General features: G+C 47.9%; 1 protein-coding gene across 1 annotated transcript in view; it reads left to right on the top strand.

The window, feature by feature from the left end:
* The window catches only part of TRABD2A (TraB domain containing 2A), a 60,504-nt gene extending 37,883 nt beyond the window's left edge, over window positions 1–22,621 (top strand). The window contains 6 exon segments of the mRNA XM_045827280.1: window positions 6,179–6,325; window positions 8,871–9,045; window positions 15,129–15,219; window positions 20,362–20,434; window positions 20,436–20,620; window positions 22,432–22,621. Coding sequence (XP_045683236.1) covers window positions 6,179–6,325; window positions 8,871–9,045; window positions 15,129–15,219; window positions 20,362–20,434; window positions 20,436–20,620; window positions 22,432–22,621 — 861 coding nt within the window.
* Window positions 22,622–24,983: the final 2,362 nt, after the last annotated feature.

Raw genomic sequence — 24,983 nt, forward strand, 5'->3', positions numbered from 1 at the left:
CAATGGCACGACAAATTCAGGGTTGGATGGTGTTTTGAAGAAGATAATTTCAGCCCCTGATAAGTGCTGTGGAGAAAGTAAAGCAATGTAATCAGATAGAAAGTCACCAGCAGGAGGCAGGGGTGCCCTTCAGTAGAGGTCAAGGAAAGCTGCTCTGAGTGCTGATGAAGGACAGAGGCCTGGCAGACCCTGCTTGGGCCAAGTGTGGTGAGTGGGGGGAACAGCAAATGCAAAGCTCCTGAGGCAGACAGAGGGCTGGGACTGCCCAGAATTAAGAAGGAAATTTCAGATGGTCTGTGAGACATTAACCAAAGCTTTTAGGTTTATAATTTCATGGGAAAGATAGGAGAAATGACCTATTTACACCACTTAATCTTTCACGGCTATAGTGATGAGGAAGAATTGAGGGGTCTTTCATTTTTCAAGGGTTTATTTTAAGGAATAGGGGTATCCTCAAGGTTAGAGTGTTGTGGACAAAACTTAGTGCTCACCTCTTTTAGACACTCTATTCCTTCCCAGGCAAATGGGAAGACTACATTTCCCAGCCTCCTTGAGGATTAGACAAGGTCGTGTGACTACTTCTAGCCAATGAAATGTGGGAATTCCAGGATGAGGCATTTAAGAGCTGCTCTGTGACCTCCATGGTCACTTGCTTCCCTTGCTATGGCATCCCTGGAAACTATATATTGGGATGGTAGTGTCACAAGGTAAAAAGAACTGGATTCCTAAGGGACTAGAAGAGCTACGGACCCACTGAGACTTTGTGTGAGCAAGCTGCACATATTTGCAGAGCCATTGAATTTCGAGCTTAATTTGTTTTGTGACACAGCTTATCCTGTCCTAACACAAGCGGGGATATGGGAGCTTGGTCAGAGAATGGAGGCCTGGTCAGGACGAACACTTAGGACTAAGTGCACACCTCCCAAAGCTGGCTGAGGGACAAGCTCAAAGAAAATGTGAGTCTCTGGGGTAAGATTCACCTCTGCTGTCAGGTGGTTGGTTCTGTTAATTTCCCAGGCTCTGGCGCTTCCGGCCCCCATTTTTACTTCCCTGAGAAGTTTGCTGCTTTGGCTTTACTGGAAATGCTTCCTTATTTGGCTCGGCAGGTGAGATTTTGCCAGGCCTCTTTCATGAGTACCCATCCTGCTTCAGACTTTTGGTCTTCACAGAGCCATTTCTGAAATTTATTAAGTCAGTGAGAATTTAGCAGATGTTTAGAGTATGCCAGGTCCTGTGTGCCAGAAGGTAAAGAAATATACGTGATTAGGACACAGCTGTTGCTCTTGAGGTAACAAAACAGGGTGGTGCCCTTAGTGGTGTGTTAGAGTGGTCTCAGGACACCCTGGGTGGCAGGACATGGGACGCCTGTGCCTGGGAGTCAGTGGTGGTTGCTTTGTTACTACTGCAGGTAGCAGGTGGAAATGAGCAGCCGGAGGGAACATAAAGTGCATGGGGGGTGGGGGTGGGGGACCCCTCTTACAATCTAACAAAGAACTTAAAAGGTGAGGCTGGAAACAAAAGGAAGCCATGTCTCGCCAGTTAACTCAGCAGTCCTGAGCCTGGTGCTGTAAGATTGCCAGGTATTCGAAGGCAAAGGTAGTGCGGGAGGAAGGGAGTCCTTGAGATTCTGTGCTGAGAAAGAGAGCCTCTATTTTGCTAATAGACAAAAAGCCTTCACTAGGTGGGAAAGAAAGGTTTGCAAGCAGAAGAAGGAGGGGGAACCTAGAAACTGACTAAAGTACAAAACCCCTGGGCTCCAGTAGTTGGCACACTCAGATTAGCTGAGTGCCCACTTGTAGCCTTGGCTCAAGTGTATAGAACAAACTTACAACTTTATTCCCTCTATACGTGGGGCATTCAGACTGGCTGGGTGGGTGCCTGCTTGTAGCTTTGTGCTTGTTAGTGTTTCAGAAATAAACTTGATATCTCATTTCCACCCTATGGGTTTGTCTCTGCTTGAATTCATCTCTTGCAAGTGAGGCAAGAACTGAGAAACAAGCTGTGTGTGTGTGTGGGGGTCCCCTGACTTGGGTCTCTCCCCAGTAGCAGCTTCACCGAGGAGGAGACTCTCCTGCTGCAATTGGAAAGGACAAGTGTGTGTTTGGCGTGTGCAGAAGGGCAGGAAGAGCCTTGCCGGCAGGGGGAGTGGGGTGCGGTCACAGCTGTGCGTGTCCCAGGCCTGCTGCTGGGGCTGCACCCATGGGGAGCTGCCAACTCTATCAGAGGTGGGGCTCCTCCATAACACTGGTTTAGGGAGAGGGCCTGTGTTAGTACTTTATTCTTATTAAGTTTGTGTCTTAATGGAGAATGAAAATTTTCTCATAAAAATGCAAAAGAAAGTGTTTCTAAAAACTTTTGAATAATTTATGCCCATTGACTCAGTAGTCCTGGTCTTAGAACTACTAAGGAAATAATTTGAAAACAGAAAAAGCTTTCTGCTTACAGATGTTCCTCATAGTCTGTTATTTATGATAGGGGTTTTTTTTTTGAAGACCTTAAATGAAGACCTTAATGTTCAACAGTAGAAAGTTTAGCTAAATTATGGCACATCACATAATACATGAAGCTAAGCAAGACTTTATTTTTAAAAAAATATTTAATTAATTTATTTTTAGAGAGAGGGGGAGGGAGGGAGAAAGAGAGGGAGAGAAACATCAATGTGTGGTTTCCTCTTGTGTGCCCCCTACTGGGGACCTGGCCCACAATCCAGGCATGTGCCATGACTGGGAATTGAACCAGAACCCAGTTCACTGAGCCACATCAGCCAGGATGAAGTTAAGCAAGACTTTAGTCATATGAGGAAATGCCTACACTGCTAACTAAAAAGTGCAGGATGCTAAATTTTATATATAAGGCAATCAACTGTATAAAATGTATAAAATAAATATATTCACAATATACTCACAATTTGTTAAAACTAATTAAAACCCGAGTGTTGAAATTATGGACAATTTACAATTTCTCTTTTAAACACTTTTTTGTTTTCTACATTATCTATAATATGTGTGTGTTACTGTTAATCTGAGTTAAAAAAAGAAAAGCTTTAGCATTCCTTTTCTTCTGATCCCTTTCCTGCCTTCCCCTTTCTCTCTTTCTCCCTCCTTTCTACACCTCTCTCTTTTCCATCCTCCCTCTTTTTTTCTTCCCAATTTCAGATTCCTATTTTTTTTAACTTAAGCCTAATAATGAAATTAGACCACATGACCAAAGCTGATTGCTGCTTCTTGGTGGCAGCGTGTCTCATGGACAGTGTAGTGGTGAAGATCCCAGGCTCTGGTGTTAGGTTGTTTGGGTTCAAATCTCTATCTTGGTGTACTAAGCTATGTGACCTTAGTTATTTAACTATTATTTTCATTATTTTATTTTTATATCTTATTTATTTATAGAGGGGAAGGGAGGGAGAGAGGGAGAGACACATCAATGTGTGGTTGTCTCTCATGTGACCCCCACTGGGGACCTGGCCTGCAACCCAGGCATGTGCCCTGACTGGGAACTGAACCAGTGACCTCTTGGTTTGTAGCCCAAGCTCAATCCACTGAGCTATACCAGCCAGAGCTACTTTCATAATTTTAAAAATCGATTTAGCAGTAGTTACTACTCTAGGATTTTAGGGGGATTAAATGAGAGCATAAGCAAAATACTTAGCAGGGAGCCTGGTATATAGTAAACACTAAAAAATAATGGATGTTATTGGCTTAGTTTTTGTATACAAACTTATTTAAAGCTTAATTGTCAAAAGTAAACATGTAAAGTGAAGACAAACATCCTAGCAAGGCTTTGGGAGCTTCTTAAGAACAGTTGAAATGTCTTTAAGGTGAATGACATTTGAATATGTTCAGAAAGGACTGAATAAACAAATTTCTTTGACCGTAAGGTGTTTCCCAGTTTGCAGACTGGCATGTCCATTAAAATGAATGGCTCAGTCTTCTCTCATACAAAGAACACCTTAAAGAAAATCATTTCAGTTTGATGTAAACTCTTGGAAGCAGGTCTCTTAGCAACAGGTAAACTAGGCTTGTCCTGAATGACTTTAAAACAGCAAAATCCATCAGCAGGTGTTTTGAGACAATCAGACCTTGAGAACTTGGTTTGGATGAGTTTGAGACTGGATGTGAGAGACCTTGGCCTGGGCCTGGCATGTCTGGGAGGTGCTTTATCAGACCCCTCGCCCTTCCCTATAAAGCTTTGTTCCTCCAGTGAATCTGAGGTCATTTGGCAATTCCCATGGGGTGTGGAGAGGTCCTAATGGTGTGGCTTTAGAATTCAGGTGCTCACCTCTGTGGAAGGCTGTTTCCTCACTTAGACTATGACTTGTGGTCCTGGGTGTGGGTGTGTCTGCCTCTCTGTCAGCTCAGGTCACTAGCAGAGGGGTGGGAAGGGTGGGAAGATGGCCCAGAAGGTCCTGTGCCCAGATCGGAGAGGCTGTCTGCAGATATTTAGGGAGATGGCCTCCAGAAGAGGCTGAGGGTGTCTCTGACTGAGAGGAGGGGGACTCGTCAAGAGAGGACAGGAGAAGATAATACAAAGGGAGACTTGCCCCCTCCCTGTTTGGACAAGACTTTATGATAGAGATAGTAAGCAAGGGAGGCAGGGGCATGGAAGGAGGGTGAGTGCGCACAGCAGTGACCTGTGGGAAGCAAATCAACAAGTCTCCCTGCCCCTTTGGCTCTCCGTGGAGGAGGAGAAAGTGTGAAAGGAGAGAGAAAGCGGGGTAGGGCCATGCAGGGTCATTTGGTGTCTTGAGCCTGTAACGCATTGTCTCTGGAGAAGTGGAAACTTCCTGCTGAAGACCTCATGGTCAGTGTACTTACATGGACTGCCTGTCTGCATGTGAGCAAAGAGGGAGGGACTATTTGAGCAAAAGCAGTACCCTGTACACTGAATCCTGGGAAGAGCGTGTGATAGGGCACCTCTCAAAAGTGGTATGTGTGCATCGTACCTGGGGGAATGAGAGACAATGCTAGGCATCTTCAGGGTGGTCAGAGCCTTGTAGAGGGTGGGCAGCCCCAGTTTCCACCTGGAGTCAGAATCCCCACCTTCCCCACCCTGACCAAGCTCTCCAGTACCATGGACAATTCACTGCTTTGTAAAATTCTGTGAATTTGGATTTTCCCACGAGATGTTCCAGTGAACCCAGCACAAACTGTCTCCTCTTCGGGGAGAAACACACCACGTGTTAGTGTATCAAAGACTCCCTGACGCCCTGTGCAGATAAAACCTACCATATTTTCGGACTATAAGACACATTTTTTTTAACCACATTTTTTGCTTTAAAATTTTCTCCTCTATTTTCCTCCTTTAAAACTTAGGTTCACCTGGGGTCCATACCATAAGATGCAGCTAGGTTTTAGAGGAGGAAAAGAGGAAAAAATGTTGAAGCAAAAAATTTGGTAAAAAAGTGCATCTTATAGTCCAAAAAATATGGTATTTTACTTTGTTTAGCCCTCATTTCCTGCCCCCACCCTTTTTTTGTAATAATGTCCATTAACATTCCATGGACACAATGAATCTGTTAGCCAGCAAATGCCCTACTGATGGTTAGAAAAGACTTGTGTATATATTCTTCTTATTTTTTTAATCTTCACCTGAGGACATGTTTATTGATTGAGGGAGAGAGGGAGAGAGAGAGATTGATGTGAGAGAGAAACATGGACCAGTTGCCTCCTGCATGTCCCCCAACTGGGGATTGAACCCACAACCTAGGTGTGTGTCCTGATCGGGGGTCAGACCTGCATCCTTTTGGTGTACGGGACGACGTCCAACCAACCAAGCCAACAGCCAGGGTACGGTGTATATATTGTTGTCCAGTCCTTCATGCACTTGAAAGCCATTGGTGTGTGTGTCTGTCTGTGTGCCCCAGCCCCTCCCCTGCTTCTTCGGCCATCTCACAAGCTCCATCTTTGGGTCTCCTCACCTCTTGGTCACTCTCGTGGGAGACTTCCAGGTGGCCTCCGTTCCTCTGGAGGCACTGCCCCAGGTGTGATCCACTGGGGGCTGACCGGGGCAGGGCTGTCCTCCTTTTCTATGGTCACCGACCAGGAATCTGAGTCCCCTTTTTAAATGGCAGCACCGCAGAGGTGGGGCTATTGTCAAACACAGACAAGGGAAACAAGACGTCAGTAGTGATGGCCGGGCTGGGGAACTTACAGGGGCCTGTGTCTTCTCCACTTTCTTTCAGGTCATCTTTGCTTTGAACCAGACCCTCCTGCAGCAGGAGAGCCTGCGAGCAGGCAGCCTTCAGGTCCCCTACATGACTGAGGACCTCATCAAACAGTATAACTGCGGGGACCTCAGCTCTGTCATCTTCAGTCACGACAGCTCCCAGGTGAGGGCCCTGATCCTCTGCCTAGCTCATTTAGAAACAAGAATAAGGACAGTACCTACTGCTACCTGAATATCCTGTGTACAAAGGATTAGGGCCATGAAGGCCTCTAAAAATAACATTGGTCAGACAGAGTTAGATGTTGAATGAGATGCTGCAGCTAACAAAAGCATGCTTTATGAAACTTAAGAACTGACAGGGGCAGTTAATTCCAGGATCCCAGTCAAAGGACGAAGCGTCAAGGGATTCAGCAGCATGCCTTGTGGCCTAGGCGGCAGGCAGCCTGCACCAGCCTCCAGAGGGAAGGCAGCCGAGTCTGAAAGCCTCCTGGCTGACTTAGGTGACACTGTTGAGAAATGATGGAGCAAAACTTTTGTGGCTTCCAGGAACATGTGAGCATGGTGCCACTGAAGTACCTGTAGTACTCTTACAGGGTGGCACCCCGAGGCTGGGAAGGTTCCCAACATTTCCAGACATGGGTTCCATCCTGCAGTACTGCAGGGTGTGGCCGAGCTGTGCAGGGAGTGTTCACGCAGGATAGGCTTCACTGGTGGGCCGTCATGGGGAAGGGAGCAGGTGATCAGGGTTCAGAGGATTGCAGCCTCCCTGTAGGGCCAAGATGGATGGATACTTGTTAGGCTTTTATGAACAAAGTTCCCATGGGATGAACTGTGGCTGCTGCCCTGCCCCCCACTAAGGTCGTGTGAAAGTGGCAAGTGCCAGCTAAGCTTCTGAGATAGGGGAGTGTGTTGCCTCCACCCACCAGGACCAATGCCCTCACGCAGGAGAACACTGGGGAAAGAGAGGAAGGGGCTGGTGGGTGTAAGTGATGCTGTCTAGGTCTGGGGACCCTGTCATGAGGAAAAGTGAGTGACTGTAAGAGGTGAAAAGGAATGACAGCACTGAGGAGAGGGACGGCAGAGGCTGAAACCAGCATCACCCCATAGGTGTCAAAGGACATAATGAGCTTTCCATAGAGTCTAGAGTGGGAGGAAGGAACACCAAGGCAAAGCAGGCAAGAGGAAAAGGAAAACAAGAATTACACTCAAGAAGGAATAGCAGAGTTGTGGTGGTGATAATTCTCATGTGTGCTCTTGGTGGGGGTGGGGCAAGTGGGGAGAAAGGTCAAGGTCAATTGGAAAATTAAGATTTGAAGCAGTAGAGAAAAGTTAGCATGGGTGGGGGATTTGGAGGTTATATGGGCAAATGGTAAGGCTGATGGAGCAGTTAGGGGACAGATGTCTTACACCTTTCTTTTCCTGTGGCTCCTCCATTCCTGTCCTGCTCAGGGACCTGCAGGTGGCATGAGGTAAGGGGAGTGTGCCTGCCATCGCGGAATGAGGGCCAGCCAGGACAGGGCTGAGCGGTGCGGGATGAGGTCCTGTCCAGTGTTTAGAAGGTGAGCAGAGTGGCAGTGGAACGTCTCCCTGCGAGTTCTGGGTGCCTGTGTAGGCAGCTGGTACCAGGGGAGCACTCTACAGAAGTGAAGAGATTTTCAGAAATAGGCAGGAGGATCTTACATAAATAACATAATTGAAAAGGAAATGATAAAGGAGGCAGTAAGAATTTTGATTTGAAAACAAAAGAATATCATTTTAAGGGAATAGCAAAAGAAGATCTGTTATCCATAAAACGGAAACTGGTGGCTGTGTTACAGAGTGTGAGAACTTGTGGGAGGTCTTTGAGAGGCTACTGGAAAGAGGAGAAGCAGGCAGGGTGCGTATCCTATTGAATATTTGACTAACATAATGGTTAACCTTGTTCCATCCCTGGGTGGAGGAGAGCATGTGCCTAGGAGAAGGGCTGAGGGTGCTGAGGGTTGGGAAACCAGAGAGCCAACCGGGTGAAGAGAGAACACAATGTGTTAGTCTCACCTACAGCCACTGCATTGCAAGAACCGCACCTGATTGCCACCTTTTTGGTGCAATAACACTCTGTTAGCCAACGTGCCGGAACTGGCTAACATGTGTGCCAGAGTCAGGTGAGCTATTTGCCAGGAGGGCAAAGAACATTGGAGAAAGCAAGAGGGAGAAATAGGAATTGGAGAAATAATGAAAATTTAAATGTATGGAATTTATGAAACAGCTGAATGTTTATATTTGTTAGTAGAATTTGTTAGTATTTGTTAGTATTTGTTAGTAGAATTGTAATTACTGATTCTAAAATAGTAACTATGTAAAATTATTTTTACTAAAAAAGCATGTGTAAACTAAACAAATGAAAAGTATGGATAATCTATGCAAAGATATGGCCTCCTTATATAAACACATGGCATCAAAGAGAATCATTTAAATGGAACAGTAATACTGCTTTAAATAGCTGAATAGTTCCTTCACTGCACTTAATGTAATATTTTTCACTTGGGTTCCAGAGAGTGAAATTACAGTTTGAAATGTAGCAGGTGGGAGACTCCAAGAATGGTGTACACTCTTGCTCCTCCTGCTGGCCAGCATCTTGACTGTCTAGGCTTGGTGATGGGATGCTCAAATTGAGCCATATCGTTCATAACTCTGTTGCCCTTAAATTTTTTTTCTTTATTTTGGTGGAGGTTCCCAATTTCACTAATGCCATGCTGCCGCCTCAGGAACGCATCACAGCTCAGGAGATTGACAGCTACTTCCACCAGGAGCTTATCTACAAGTGGAACGAGAGGATGGGGAAGCCGGTGAAGGCACTTTTGGAGGAGTTCCCCGACAAATGTTTTTTCTTTGCCTTTGGAGCTGGTGAGTTGCAGGTTACCATGGACTAGACCCTGCCTCTAATGCTCTCCCCTGAAGGGGATGCCGAGGCGGGCACCTGGGAAGAGGTGAGAGGAATGACACCTTTGACTTTTTGCTGGAGCTAAGTGGCTCCCGCTGGAGCCTGAGAATCCAGCATATGGGACCGTTGCTGGGTGGGCTGGTGACACCACCTGGGCTCCCGATACACTTTCCAGATACACTCTCCAGCTGGAAGGCATTTCTTTCTCTTCTAAACTCAGCACTGAATCCCAGCTTCTTCCGGGCACCTTTCAGTTTTTGAACTTCCACTAAAATTCATTTATCTTCTCTCTTCTACCTGACTGTGAGCCTCCCAAGTGTAAGGCCTGGGGCTGATACTTCAGCTATTACTATATTTTTTTTAAAAAGATTTTATTTATTTATTGTTAGAGAGAGGGGGAAGGAGGGAGAAAGAGAGGGACAGAAACATTGATATGAGAGAGAAACATTGACTGGTTGCCTCTTGCATGCCCCGAACTGGGAACCTGGCCTGTAACCCAGGCATGTGTCCTGACTGGGAATCGAACTGGTAACCTTTCAGTTTGTAGACTGGCACTCAATCCACTGAGCCATACCAGCAAGGGCTACTTCTGCTATTACTATTAACTATTACTAACTGTGTAAATGCAGACAGACTGGGAAAATTATTGCCTTTTGTGGGCTTTTTGAAATAATTCTCTCGAGTGATTCTATCATAGTTTTGTAGGCTCTGGGATTCAGGACAGAAATGCCGGACGCTGGCTGTGTGCAGCAGGGCAGCAGGAGTGTTTGCTGACAGGCTTTCTCTTTACAATTCTTTAATAGCTTCATGAATGTGAACAAGTCACCTCCCTAGGTGGTTATTTATTTATTTTTTTTGCCAGTAAACTGGGGAGTTGGAGAGAAGCATTCCAGCATGGCAGAGTGAGTGATCCAGCGCAGCCTCCCAATCTCAACATTGTCAGTTTAATGATACCTGCTAAATCCTTCTTTTGGGGGGGCATAGAAGATAACATGCATGGGTTCCAGGGATTAGGATGCAGATATATTTTGGGGGACCATTAATCAGCCTACCACAACATTTGAAAATCAATTAATGTAATACCCCATATTAATAGACTAAAGGACAAGAACCACATGATCATCTCTGTACATGCAGGAAAAGCATTTGATAACATGCAATTCTCTTTCATCCAAGTAGAAATAGGGAGGGACTTCATTAACCTGTTAAAGAAGTCACTATGAAATAACCACATTAATATCGTACTTAATGATAAAAGACAATGTTTTCCCCTAAGATGAGGAACAAGACAAGGATGGCTGCTGTCACCACCCCTCCTCAGCATCGTGCTGAAGGTTCTAGCCAGGGAAAGTAGATAAGGAAAAGAAATAAAAGGTATTCAAATTGGAAAGGAGGAAGAAAATATCTCTTTTCTTAGTTAACATGATCTTGTATACAGACGATCCTAATATATCAAAAAACAATTAAAACACTTCCGGCAAGATGGAGGCATAGGTGGACGCACCGTACCTCCACACACAACCAAGATTAGAACAACAACAATTTAGAGGCAGAATAACACCCAGAAATGATAGAGAATTTATCTGAATGGAAGTCGGACAGCCAAGAAGTTGAAGTAGACCCATTCATCCAGACCGGTAGGAGGGGCGGAGACAAGCAGCCGGGTGCGGGGCGTGGTGCGGGTCGCAGAGAGGAGAGAGCAGTGGGCGCATAAGGCAACTGGGAGCGCGTGAGGCGTCTGGGGCGTGCAGGATCGAAGCGGGTTGACCCTGAGTACATGAGCAGCAGCTGGAGGACCCAGTGAGGCAGTGATTGTGGACTGGGGCAGAGCTCGCAGCCCAGGATCCTAGGGAAGAAACTGTGGTCTCAGCAGAGTGGAGCTACCACCATTGTTCGCCCCCACCCCCACATACAATGTCACAATCTAGCGACTGGGGTGCCCAACCCCTGTGAACACCTAAGGCTCTGCCCCTCACTTTAACAGGAGCGACCAGACCAAAAAGAGAGAGAGAGAGAGAGACATGTCTCAAACAGAAAAACAGATCAATGCCCCAGGGCTCATCCTTTTGAGTGACTAAGAGATAGCCAATCTATCAGATGCACAGTTCAAAACACTGGTGATCAGGAAGCTCACAGAATTGGTTGATTTTGGGCACAAATTACATGAAAAAATGCAGGTTACCATGAAAGAGATGAAGGAAGATGCATGGAGAACCAATAGTGAAGGGAAGGAAACTGGGACTCAAAACAATAGAATGGACCAGAAGGAAGAAAAAAAAGAACCAAACAGGAAAGAATGAAGAAATAAGAATTCAGAAAAACGAGGAGAAGCTTAAGAACCACCAGGACATCTTTAAACGTTCCAACATCCAAATTATAGGGGTACCAGAAGGGGAAGAGGAAAAGCAACAGATTGAACACGTATTTGAACAAATAATAAAGGAGAACTTCCCCATTCTGGCAAAGGAAATAGACATCCAGGAAATCTAGGAAGCTCAGAGAGCCCCAAAGAAGTTGGACCCAAGAAGAAACACACCAAGGCACATCATCATTACATTAGCCAAGGTAAAAATGAAGGAGAGAATCCTAGAAGCAGCAAGAGATAAGGGGGACAGTAACCTACAAAGGAGTTCCCATCAGACTGTCAGCTGATTTCTCAAAAGAGACCTTACAGGCAAGAAGGGGCTGGAAAGAAATATTCCAAGTCATGAAAGACAAGGACCTATATCCCAGAATACTTTATCCAGCAAAGCTTTCATTTAGAATGGGAGGGCAGATAAAGTGCTTCTCAGATAAGGTCAAGTTAAAGGAGTTCATCATCACCAAGCCCTTATTTTATGAAATGTTAAAGGGACTTATCTAAGAAAAGAAGATAAAGAAAAAACATGTATAGTAAAAGGACAGCAAACTCACAATTATTAACAACCACACTTAAAACAAAAAGAAATTAAGCGAACAACTAGAACAGGAACAGAACCACAGAAATGGAGATCACATGGAGGGCTAGCAGCAGGGGGGTGGGAGGAGGAGAGAGGGGGGAAAGGTATAGAGAATAAGTAGCATAGAATGTAGGTTGAAAATAGATAGGGGGAGGGCAAGAATAGTATGGGAAATGTAGAAGCTAAAGAACTCATAAGTATGACACATGGACATGACTAAAGGGGGGATATGGGTGGGAGAGGGTGTACAGGGTGGAGGGGAGTGAAGGGGGGAAAATGGGACAACAGTAATAGCATAATCAATAAAATATATTAAAAAACAATTAAAACCAACAACTGAGTTCAGGTCACAAGAGTGCAGGATACAAGGCTGATACACAACACTCAGCAGTCGCACTGGGTCTGCGCAGTGGAACAGGCCCAACGCTGGAGCGTGAGGGAGCTGGGCATGCAAGGCTGCCTGTCACCTTCCACCCCTGCCAAAGTCAACTGATCTGTCAAGAGCCTCCCTTACATCTAGCATCAGAATAATAGGGCTCTGGACACAGGGGAAAGGTGGGTACTCTGAGATGACAGCAGCCTGCCCTGTGGTACTGCTGTGCCAGGTGCATTCTGGGCCAGAATGAAGCTGGCAGCAGCCTGGCTGGTGACCAGCGGGTGGGTTGGACCTGAGCAGTTTGAAAGGCCTTCTGGATGGGAATCATGTCAGATGGATGGCACAGGCGATCTCTGCCACACCTGGGCTTGCCTGATTTGCAGGGCACAGCTCTGCATACTGCTGCAGCCCTGCACAGGGCAACTTTGTCGTGGGAATATGGAGATAAAATTGAAAAATGAGGAATGGACCTCAACTTTGGAGTAGGAGGAACACTGCAGTTAAACAGAGCAGTTTGGTTTCAGAATGCTGAAGCATTGCTAGGAAGGGCTGTTGATTCACTTGACAATGTTTTTTATTCCTTATTTGTTGAGAGTGTGAACTCTGGAGCCAGACCACCTGGGTTCAAGTTGCAATCTGCTTAATTTCTCTGTGCCTCTTCCTTATCTATAAAGTGGGGGTAATAATATACCTACTTTATAGGATTGTTGGGGGGTTGTTAAGTGATGCGTAAAGCATCAAGAACAGTGCCCCACAGCTTGTAATACTTAGTAAATGTTAGAAGTTCAAAATCAAGGTGCTGTCAGGTGTGGTTTTTCCTGAGGCCTCTCTCCTTGGCTAGCAGATGGCTGCCTTCTCTTTGCCCAACCCCCCCCGCCAACACTGCCTTTCCTCATATGCACAGAGACCTTGTGTCTCCGTGTCCGAATCTCCCTTCTTGTAAGGAAGCTCGTCAGATTGGATCAGGGCCCACCGTCACGCCCTTATTTTAACTTAATCACCTCATTAAAGGCTCTGTCTGCAAATATAGGCACATCTGAAGAACTCGGTAGTAGGGCTTCAATGTACAAGGCCCCCCCCAAAAAAAAACTCCCTGGAATTTATTTATTAAAAAATCGTGTATTTATTCTTACATGTTTAAACTTCAGTCACCTTCAAAGTGCTCTGCATTTGATGCAACACACCTACTGAGATGTTTTTCCCACTGCTCAAGGCAGTTTTTGAACTTGTCCATTTTGAGGCCTTTTAGTGCTTGTGTTGTGTTTTTTTTTTTCCACCTCTTCCACATCAGCAAAATGTTTCCCTTTGAGGACTTTTTCATCTGGGGAAACAAAAAAGAGTTGCTTGGGGTGAGACTGGGTGAATAGGGAGGGTGGGGCATGGGAGTCATGCCATTTTTTGTCAAAAACTGCTGAACACTCAGCATGATGTGGGTGGGCGGGCTCGTAAATCACCCATCATGAAAGGGGCAAATGCTGTGAAAGAGTCTTCAAAAAGAATTCACTGAAGCCCAACACAGCCTCTCACAACAGCACCAGCTGGTGCACTGATACAGATGGGTTCCTAGCACACTCACCTGGAGAGGGAAGCCTGTACTACAAGGGGCCTGACCTTCAGAAAGATATTTCTGCTTTTTTGGGTCCCTGCTTGTATGAATTTTGGGGGACACAGTTCAGCCCATACACACTCTGTTCCTCTCACTCCCATTCCCCTTTATCTGAGTCAGTTGCCTTTTGCCACTCTTGGGGTCATAGACTCTGCAGCTGGACCCAAGAACGTAGTACAGCCCAGAACCTGCTGCTGCAACATCACCCTTGGCTCCCCAGGGTCCCAAAGACTGATCCAGAGTTCACTCTGCTTCTTAGAGCTGTGCAGTCAGGACAGGGGAGAGGCCTTCAGGCCAGCTGTCAGCCTCTCCTGCAGTTTGGATGTACCTTCATTTTCTTTCCCAGTTTTCAGCTGTTGAATATTCAGCTGTCAAAATCTCATAGACTCTGGAGCCATACTGCCTGGGTTCAGATTCTGCTCTGCCATTTCTCAGCCTGTGATGTCCTGAACTTACTTTATCTCAGTTTTAAATTTTACAGTGGAGGTAGTAATACCTCTAAAGTTCTGCTGGATCACAGGATAGGGTGCTGCTAGTTCATTGCCATTTAGGACATTAAAGTGCCATAAACTTTCACCTAAAGGGACATTCTGAGCACTGAAACCTGACATGAAGGAAGTGAATCCAGGATCTACCCTTGGCTTTTAAAATATTTAAGATGCCAGTGTAAGCTTATCTGGTGATCTTCGCTGCTTTTTTCTGAAAAAGGAAAGAAGTGAAATAAAATTCAAGTTGAGGTTTCTAGCTATGGTGGCTTCTAAGTGGAGGTTTTTATTATGCATTTATAAATGCACGTAGGACGAGGGGCTAGCTAGTGTCTTGGTTGATTTATCTAGTTAGCACTGAGTTCAGAGGTGGGGCATTTGCTCCCAGAGTCTCCCCTGAGCTGTGTGACTGGGGGCAGCTCACGGCACCGTTCTGTCCTTGTCTCTGAAATGCTGCTCACCGCCAGCTGCCGGCCTGGCAGGGCTGCTGGGAGGCCTGGCTGCAGCAACTTTCTCCAACCGCACTGGGTGGGATGCAGGGAAGGGGGTTGGAAGGTTATGCCTCTGTTCTGATGTGTGTGTGGGGTCTGTTTGGTGGTCATGAGAGCTGCCACATTTCTGATCGTTTTTCTTACTGCAGGTCATTTCATGGGCAACAACACAGTGCTCGAGGTCTTGCGGCGCGAAGGCTATGAGGTAGAACACGTCCCTGCTGGACGACCCATCAACAAGTAACCTTCCTGTGCATCTGTCCTGGTTGGGGAGCCACTAGGGAGGCCTGAGAACCCCGCAGGGCTGCCTGGGCGCCAGGGTGGGCTGTATCCTGAGGGGCTCCAGTGTGCCTCAGCACGGCATGACTGCCCTGACTTGCCCCCTGGCCTGGGAGAAATGGCTCCGCTGTGTCCCTTTGTGGCTGGGGCTGTGTCTGACATGGGCTGGCTGGCTGCACAGTGTGGGCTGTTTATACAAGAGAAATTTATTTTCTCACAGCTCTAGGGACCAGAAGTTCCAAATCAAGGTGTTGTCAGGTTTAGTTTCTCCGGAGACCTCTCTCCTGGCTTGCAGATGGCTGCCTTCTCAATTTGCCTTCACATTGCCTTTCTTTGATGTGCACACAGTCCTTGTGTCTCTGTGTCCAAATGTCTTCTTCTAAGGACACCTGTCAGATTGGATCAGGGCCCACCCTTATGGCCTCATTTTAACTTAACCACCCCATTAAAAGCCTACACATACAGTCACATCTGAGGAACTGGTCATTAGGGTTTCAACATGAATTTTGGGGACACAGTTCACCCCACAACACATTCTCCATTTCTTTTGCCCCCACTCCCTCCAAACGTTGGTCATCAGCACCACCTGCCCCCCTTGCTGAGACCGCAGCTGAAGTAAGAATACTCCAGGAGGAAAGTGCCTGTCCCCTCTGCTGGGGGACGGAGAAGGGTCCAGCTGTTGGGACTGCCGATGGCCACCCTTCTCCAGGTGCCGTCTGTCTCTTGGGAAGATCTGCCTCCACCCCAGGTCATCTCAAGCCCAGCCCTCACTGTGCCCTCTCACTCCAAAGGGGTCCCCCGGCAGCCCAGCCTCAGTTTCCTTCTCACCATGGATACACCCTGGGCTGGCCTCACACCTACCTTTCTGCATAGCTCATGGTCAGTGTATTACACAGCACTTTGTAGATCACGAAAGCCCTCTCCTGAGAGTTGCCATCTTTCACCTTGACCGGGGCTCTGGCTTCCTCCACTGCAGCCTCTCTGGGATTGGTCTCTCTTCCCCACTCACATGGCCATCGCTCTCTGGTCCACTCTTTCCCTTCCTCTGGGACTAATCTTTGGAGTGTCCCTGACTCAGAAACTTTCAGTGGTTTCTCACTGTTCTTTTTCCAAGTTCAGTTTCCTCATGCTGTCTTGGTGCACAGACTCTGCCTTTCCCAGCACAGATATGCTTCTTGCCTCAGAACGCTCATGTCCTGGCCACTGCCTCTGCACACTTGCTAATGCTCTCTTCCTCCTCTGAAGTGCCCTTCCCCCCTCCCTGTGACAGGAAAAATCCCGCCCCTCCTTAGTTCAGCTCTGCCCGGAGCTCAAATCTCCACCCTCCGCTCCCTCCTGTTCTTCTTCAGCTCTGGAGAGCCCAGGCCTTTGTAGTTCTCTGCCTGTTTTGAGGGGACTGTGGTTTTTTCTTATCCATTGGACTGTGTGCTCCAGAAAGCAGGGTGGGCTGAGTCCCCTGGTCACTTCTCATCCTGTAGCCCCAGGCTGATTGACCGACAGGGTTTTGATACGCTCTCCTTGGCTGTGCTGGAGAAGGCCCTGTGTGTGTGTGTGTGTGTGTGTGTGTGTGTGTGTGTGTGTTGCTGGTTGTTCTAGGCTCCCTAATTCTGCCTCTAAGCCCTGATACCTGCCCTGGAGGAAGAGAGGTCAGGAATCAACATTTAAAAAATATCTCCATGAGATTCTGAGGCACCATGAGGGCTGAGAACAGGCACTGTCATCAAACTGGCTGCTCACACTTTGCAGGGGAAGGAAAACAACATGTATTGATCAATTTCCAGGTGGCAGCCACGCTCACAGAGACTCTCACTTAATCCTCAAAACCAGTCTGTGAGGTGGGTGTTTCTCCTTTACAGATGAAGAAACCGTGAAAGGTCACATTAGAGCCAGGATACATTTTGGACCCCGCCACCTGCACAACCCCTCTCTGTCCTTTCTTCTCCCTTTCTCTACGCTCCATTCCCTTTGTCTTTGTTCATACAGTTTCCTCTCCAGGGATTCATTCACTGCTTCTGCCTCCAATTCTATCAGAGTCTGTGAGATCCAGGTAAAATGCCATCTCTTCCTCACTCTTCCAGCCTGGGCTCACCCTCTTGCATGATCCCAAGGAACTCGGTGTGTGCTTCTGCCCTAGCTGTCCTGATACCCAGCACACAGCGTGTGCTTTGTTCAGGGAGCGTCTAAGACCCTTTAGTGGTGAACTTGCCTGCAGTGCTCCTAGGTGTGGCCACCGGGAGCATGAAGTCTCCACAGGAGCTCCTATTCAGGGAGGCGGAGGGGCGAGGGGCTAAGGGCCTTGAACAGGGGAAATGCCCACAGCAAAGGGGTGCTGAGGAGGACGGGGCAGGGGCTATGGAGATACCTGCTTCCTTCTTTCCGTCCTTAGCAGCCACATGCCAATCCTTGAGGATGATCTGGATCATATGGAACCTGAATCTGGGGCAGGCTGGTATGGGTGGGGGCAGGAGGGCTGCTGATTGGTGACCTAGCTTACTCCAGACCCTGCAGCCCTGGGTGTTGGGGTAGGGCAGTATCAGGAAGCCAGAGGCAAGGGCAACTGGCAGCCACTACTGTCCACCTGTTAGCAGATGGGAATACACAGGCAATGATCCTGGCTGTGAAGCTGCTGCCCTTCCCTGGGCATAGAGGTAGAAGGGATGGGGGTCCTATTTGGTGGAGGGTTTAGCTAGTAACGCCCCCTTCCCAGGATAATGGATACTGTATTAATGTGTGTGTCTGTGTTTTGCTGCCATAACAAATTACTATAAACTCAGTGACTTCCAACAACACAGGTTTATTGTCTTAAATTTATGTAGCTCAGAAGGCTGACACAGTTCTCAATGGTCTGAAATCAGGGCGTTGGAAGGGCAGCCTTCCCTTCTGAAAGCTCTGGGAGAGAATCTGTTTACTTGCTTTTTGCAGCTTATAGAAGCTGCTCATTTTCCTTGGCTTACTTCCCATCCCCATCTCATCTTCAAATCCAGCATCATTGCATCTCTCTGACTATTCTTCTGTAGTTACATCTCCCATAGACCACAGAAATGTTCTCTGGTTTAGGGTCCCATGTGATTAGATTGGGCCCCCTGCCATCCCAGATACTCTGGGATAATCTCTCATCTCAAAGTCCTTAACCTTATCTGCAAAAATCCTTTTCTCCATATAAGGTGACATAGTCACAAGTTCCGAGAATTAGGATGTAGACATCTTTGGGAGCCATTATTCTTCCTAACACAGATACCAATGAGGATCTGGCATATTTCCCTTTGGCCACATAGTGGGGTGCTCCTAGGTTTTGGTCAGCTCTGCTGGGGTACATGCATCACCAGACAGAGGGATTGGGAGAAAGGGGAATGCACATGAAGTGTATACTGTGTGCTCAGCCCTTTGTGAAGCATAGTGCGTGGGCTGTTTTAATCCTCACAGTAACCAGCTGAGCTATGTCCACTTTACAGAAGCAGCAGAGGCTCAGCTAATTATCTAGCCCAAGGCTCCAAATCTGACTCTTTCTTGGGTACCACATGTCCTTTTGTGGGTGTGACCCCAGGAGAAAGGCCATCTCAACGTGGGAGTTTCTTTCTTGGGGATATCTGTGGAGTGAGTGGACTATGTGAAATGTAGGCAGAAAGCAAGCAGTCTGTCAGCACAAGTGTCCTATACTGTTACCGAAATGGCCACGGGTCAAGCCTTCATGAGTAAATAGAGGTTTAGTTAAACTTGTGTTTAACAGCTGGAATTTTCTGTTCTTGGCAGAGAAGCAGCCACCCCTACCATGCTAGGGACCCTCAGGCCTGTGGCTGAGCCATGTGAGCATTTGTTTCTAGGCTCTCTCCCTGGAGATTACAGTGACACTAGTCTTTACTTTTCATAGTTTCCACAGTGAGAATGGATTAGCTTGATAACCTAAAAAAATCTCAGTGATGAATGTTACTTGAAAAGGGCACTGAATCTTGTTGGGACTTAGGGCAACTCAGTTTATTTTCCTGGTCCTCCGTTTCCTCCACTGTAAAGTGGGTGTTATGATTCGCCCAGATAGCAAATACAAGAAAGATGAAAGCAGGAGGAGTAAAGCTCATTTTTATTGGATGGTTCAGAGTAGGGGCCTTTTTTCTTTCTTTGCCATTTGAGGAATTCCCTTCTTTTACTTTTTTTTTTTCCCAACCTGGTTCTTTCCCTTTTTTGTATTTTATCTTACACCTCCCTTCCTCACACAGGGCCATGAAGACCAACTGACCTCGCGGCTGTGGCAGGTTGTGGGGCAGAACTGAGGCCTGCTCTGGCAGGTGCAGAGTGGCTGCGCTCTGACCTCGGCTGGCCTGCTGCCCCCACACTGTTGGAGGAGGCACGTGGCACACGAGCATATCCGCTGCTCCCTTTCCTCAGGTCCCTCACTGCCTACATCAGTGGGCAGTGGGATTGACCTCTAGTGACTGGGATTCTTTACTTACTGACCCCACTCCTGCCAACCCCTGACAAAAGTCATGTTGTAGGAAGACATTTTGTCATTCTAATGGATTATTTCCTCAGTGGAAGAGTTTTGGAGGGACAATAGTCATGCTTAGGGGAAAACTAAAAACCAGTTTGAGTTTCTCATCAGTTGTGAAAAACACATGTTTGCTTTGGAAAAGGTGGTTTACAGTCAGACCTGGGGAAGGCGGTTAGAAGCCAAGCCCCAGGGACCCTCCCTGGGGATGGAGTGGCTACCAGCAGCCGAAGAGCTGAGAAGAGCCCTTAAAAGGGTACATGAGGGATTAACAGGGTTAGGGCCACTTCAGTTGTTCTAAGGAAATTGCATTTAAAGACTTTCACCTCTCTTTAAATGCTGTAATTTTCTGGGACTTTCTAGAAAGCATTGGCCCATCTAGGGGAGGGCAACAATTACATGCAGCTAAAAAGAAATCTTGTATTTCCTGTGCAGGGCTGGGAGATTTGGAGAATACGGTGAGGGTATGTGATCAATTGGGTGTTTTGGAGAACCCTGCCCTCCCTGGCTGGCCTGAACTTCCACATTACCCGTGAGGTCCCGAGCCTTTAGGCGGGGAGGTGGGGAGGGTGCCATGCTGTGGGACCTGCCCAAACCCTTCTTCCTTACATCCCCGTTTACAGAGAGAGGAGTAAAAGCCCCTCATTGTCGCCCATCTCCCCTGCCATCTTTGCTCCGGAAGTACCCACCCTGGAAGCATCGGGTACCGGTACCGGAAACTGTGTCTGTGATGCAATCACTGTTGCCGCCCCACGTGTCCCTGCCCGGAAGTACCAACCTGCCAGGTGAGGCAAAGAGGAAGTTCCAGAAGAAGTGGAGGCAGCCCCAGCGGAGGCAGCAGCTCTGGCAGTTCTGTGACCTGTGGGTCCGACTAGAGGAGAGGTGAGCCCGCCATCCTTACCCCAGGAGTATGGGTGGGGAGCAGCCCGGGAATGCTCTCCGCCTCTGTAAGGGGTAGTGTTTCAGTGCTCTGGTGAGAATGGAGCTGCACCTTCCCATGGCCCTGGGCAGTGTGGTCTTCTGTCCACCGTGACAGAAATGAATTCAGATTAAAGGTAGTTGCTTAAAGCCAGGGAAAGGGTACCGTGTTTATCTTTGTTAACAAATGGTGGTGGTGGCAGGGGCATGGATGGGTCTGTTCAAAGTGAATAGGTAAAAGTAGAATAAGAGTGGCATAAAGGTTGTGAAGAACTTGATTTGCTAGCCCTTTCTCCATCACAGATCAAGGAGAATTTCAGAGGTTTACAGAGCTGGAAGCAGCTTTGTAGGAATGGGCAGTTCAGCCCCCACACAGGAAGCGTGATGGCCACAGAATGCATGCACTCTCTGAGATGCCTAGGGGGTGGATCAGAGTGGATCTAGGAGGTGGTGACCAAGCCTAGTCTGCGTGGCATAGGGCTGATGGGAGAACTGCATCCGAGAGGCTTGGGATCCAGGATCTAATTCAGTTCAGGAGGATCTAACTGTTCCTCCTGTGTTCCTGCTGTTGTGGCTTTGGAGTGAACCAGACAGACAGTGGCCCTCTGCCTTCATGGAGCTCACAGTCTGGGGAGAAAGCCGGATTTTGAGCTGATTATCTGCAAGGCAAGTAAGTGTAGGTTGCTGTGGGCATGTCTGTGTGTGTGTGTTGGAGGTTACTACTTAACTTGGGGGTGGGGGTGGGGGATGTTGCATAGAAGGAGCCTAACAAAGCTGACCCCAATGCATAAGGCTTCTGAGTCTGGATCAGGAGATTCAGGGACCCAGTGCCTGCACTGGTGCACAATAACAATGAATGAATGAATGAGTGAACAAGGAAGGAAAGAGTTTCAGGCAAAGGAAGCAGTGTGAAAACCTGGTGTGGAGAGAGCATGCCTGGTAAAGAAATCCAGATAAAGTGATTCTGGTTGGAGTCTGGGAAGTCAAGAGGGAGTGTGGTGAGATGGGTCCAGCAGAGTGAGCAGGTACAGTGGCTGTGTCTTATGCCTGAGGGAAGAAGAGAACCACAGAAAGGCACGAAGTAGGCACCCAGTGTGCTGTGGGATTTGGACAGAAGCTGGCAGCCAAATGGGACCTGGAAGTCAGGGGCAGATTGTTTTGGTGTCCGGGTTGCCCATGGTGCTTGACTCTTCAATCACTCTTCATTGATGGAGGGATAAATTGGTCTGTTTAGGACTTTCTTCAGTCTGGACCATTTTCTTTCAAGGTGGCCATGGAGTTGGGCCCTTTACAACTGAGCTGAAAAGGACCAGGTCGTGGGCGCCTCAGCTCATACTATCTTGACCTGGGATGTCTTGTGTGGTGTTCACACCAGACCTGAGCTGGGGGAGGGGAGAGAGCCAGAGACCCAGAGAGGACTCCTCCTGGCCTAGCTGTGCCTCAATGTGTGGTCAGTAAGGAGGGTCCCTGCCTGAGGATACCTAGAAGCTAATGATAAGGGAATCTGAATTGGGCCTTCTTACACCTAGATTTTAATAATTCTTGAACCAAGAACCAAATAGCCAGGGGAGGATTGCCCAATTATGTTAGTCTCTGTGCTTGCTTTTGGTTTGGTTGTAGCAGTGGTAACAAGGGCCAAAGACACAAGAAACTTAATGCAAAGACCATTCTGGCCTTTGAAGAAGGGAGATGAAGTGAAGGTGTGCTGGCACTGGGGCCTTGGAGCATCCAGAGGCCCCTGCTGTGTCCTGAGACCCCTTTCCTTTGCCTCCTAGTGCTGTGGTGCCACAACTCCGGGTCCCTGATCTGGACAGGCACATCTCTGCTGAGCTGCGGTCCCCTCGGCCTGGACTATCCCACCGCCGCTGCCAGATGGTGGCCAGCAGTGCCTCCTGGTCTCTCTGGACTCCTGTGTTTTGGGTGTTGGTTCTGGCTTTCCAAACAGAGACACCCCTCCTGCAATGATTGGAGGAGCCAGGCTAAGAACCTGACTCCTTGGATTGAAGGACGACCTTTCCTGTCCTCCATGCTCTGGTCTGGCCTTGACAGGCCCAACCCAGAAGATGTTCAGAATCAAAGTCAATGTCGATTCTTCTCTTTCCAAGGAATGACTTTTGGTTATCCAACAATGCTTGGGGTAGTGTACAGTTTGTAACATAGTGAGCTGTATGAAAAGAATTAATCATAAATGAATTCTGTGAAAATAATTAAATACCAGTTTTTGTGTGTAGACTTTTCCCCACAATGTGTATATGTCAGAGAAACAACTCCTTGCTCACAGCCTCTGACCACTATCACTGCTTCACTCCTGGGCCTACTCCTGGGACCTGCCTGCAACCTTGGGTGCTGCCCCACCTTTTTGTCCTCCTGCTGCTCTTCTGTCTATTTGCTCCTGGTTCTGGATGCGGGGGAGTGTGTAGGCCATGGGGCCTTAGCTCCCCTGCTCTCTGTTCATGGTCTGGTGAGTAGGGTGCTTCCTGCATGCTGACAGGTGCTTTCATTATGAGTAATATGTGGCTGTGTCACTGATGTGCTTGTCAGGTGTGATGCCAGAGAGTGGTTTTCAAATGCTCCCCCTCTTGCCTATTTATTTACTTATTTATTATATGTGTGTCTTTTCCAAAGAAATCTTATGGGAAATCTTTATATAAAATGAGTAAGGGTAGAACTGCCTCAGTTTAGTCTGAAATGGGAACTTCTAGTCCTGCCAAGTTGACCTAGGCCCCCTTCCCCCAGCCTCCCCCGGCTCCCACCATGTTTCCAGACCAGGGTCTCCCACCTGTGGTGAGGTTCCCTTATGTCCTCCTGGCCCTCTTAGTAGCTTGCAGCCAAGAGGGTCTTCCCAGGACTTGGGTGGGACCACTAGGAAGTAGGTGTCTTTGTTCCTAACCTGGTTTAGGGTTAGCTTGATTGCCTGGGCTGGCAGCTCTGTGGTCTTTCCTTCTTTCCCAGAGACTTTCTTGTGTGTTCATTCTGGGCCCAGAAGATTTTTGAGGTCTCGTGGAAAGAGTGGTGTGATGGTCCTCAGGATCCTCTGTACCCCCTGTACTACAGGGGTAGGAGGGCTGAACTTCCCCAGATTCTCTTGCTATTATTACTAAGATTCTTGTAATGAGGTATACCTATGTGAGACTGGAAGGCAGAGAGGGCAGAAGACCTCTTTCTTCAGTGGTGGTGGCAGTTATGTGTGAGGTCCAGCAGACACAAGTCTGTAGCTCTGCATCCCACTGTTCAGTCACCTGCTTCACAAGCCTGGTGAAGTTGTGAGTTGTACATTTTCCTGCAGCTTTCTGACCTTGGATTACGGCTGCTGTGGTGTCTAACATCAGCCTCTGGCTTCTGTAGCTGCAGCCATTCCCAAAGCTTAGTGCACCTCTTCCTGCTCCAGACGCCGCGTAGTGTCTGATGCCTGCACTGACCTCGGAGTGATAGGGGTGGTGCTCCCTGCTGCTCTGTGCCCTGAGTCTGTTCTTCACTTCGATAGGTGTGGGGACGAAGGTGGGGAGGTGGAGGTAAAATGGAGGGTTGGATTACTATAATTGACCTGGTTCCTCCAACTTTCTGTAAGGGGGTGGTTGGCTTTCTCCAGAGGCCCACATCCTGCTTAGGCATTCCCAGGCTCTTGGCTCATGTTATGGCCGAGGGCAAGCAAACAGACCCTTGTTGGCAGGGGTGACACAAAATGGTTTGCCTCACTCCTTCGCACTGGTGCAACTAACCCTGCTTTTGAGGCGGCAGGGTCAAGTGCACCTGGGAGGCACTTGTCCATTGTTCACATGGGTTCATCCTAACATGGAAGGGGAAATTCCTCGGAGCTGGGCCGGACCCACCTGCACTTTGCTGAAAGCACAGGCTCTTCTAAGGATTGTGATACAGCCATGTGGAGTCGGGGAACTGGTGCCCTGGGCCAGGGTTGTCTTCCTCTCATTTGCTACAGATGTCAGGGTCACTGCATCAGTCTCCCATGATGAAGGCTCTGAGTCTTCAACTTCATCTGGGGCGGGGTGACTGAAGCATATACCGGACCTCTCATGTGTGAAGAGGAAGGAAGCCTGTGGGTAAGGAAGACCGAGCTCTGGCTGCCCCTGGGGGCCTTCCAGGTGACTAGGGGGAAGCTGCCTGGCTCTCATTTGTGGGAGGGGAGCAGGTTTAGGAGGTGGGTGCTGAACCCACTGCTTTCACATCAGAGCTTGAATTACCAACAGAAGGAAAAAAACCCACTTTATTTTGGATTATAACAGAAATGAAAGCCACATTTACTACCCTTAGATCAGAAGCAATGCTGATTTGATCACATACAAGTTACATAGACCCTTTTCCCTTTCAA

The sequence above is a fragment of the Phyllostomus hastatus genome, unplaced genomic scaffold, assembly GCF_019186645.2.
Source record: "Phyllostomus hastatus isolate PE091 unplaced genomic scaffold, TTU_PhHast_1.1 phas_scaffold_78, whole genome shotgun sequence".
In the NCBI taxonomy this organism is placed as follows: domain Eukaryota; kingdom Metazoa; phylum Chordata; class Mammalia; order Chiroptera; family Phyllostomidae; genus Phyllostomus; species Phyllostomus hastatus.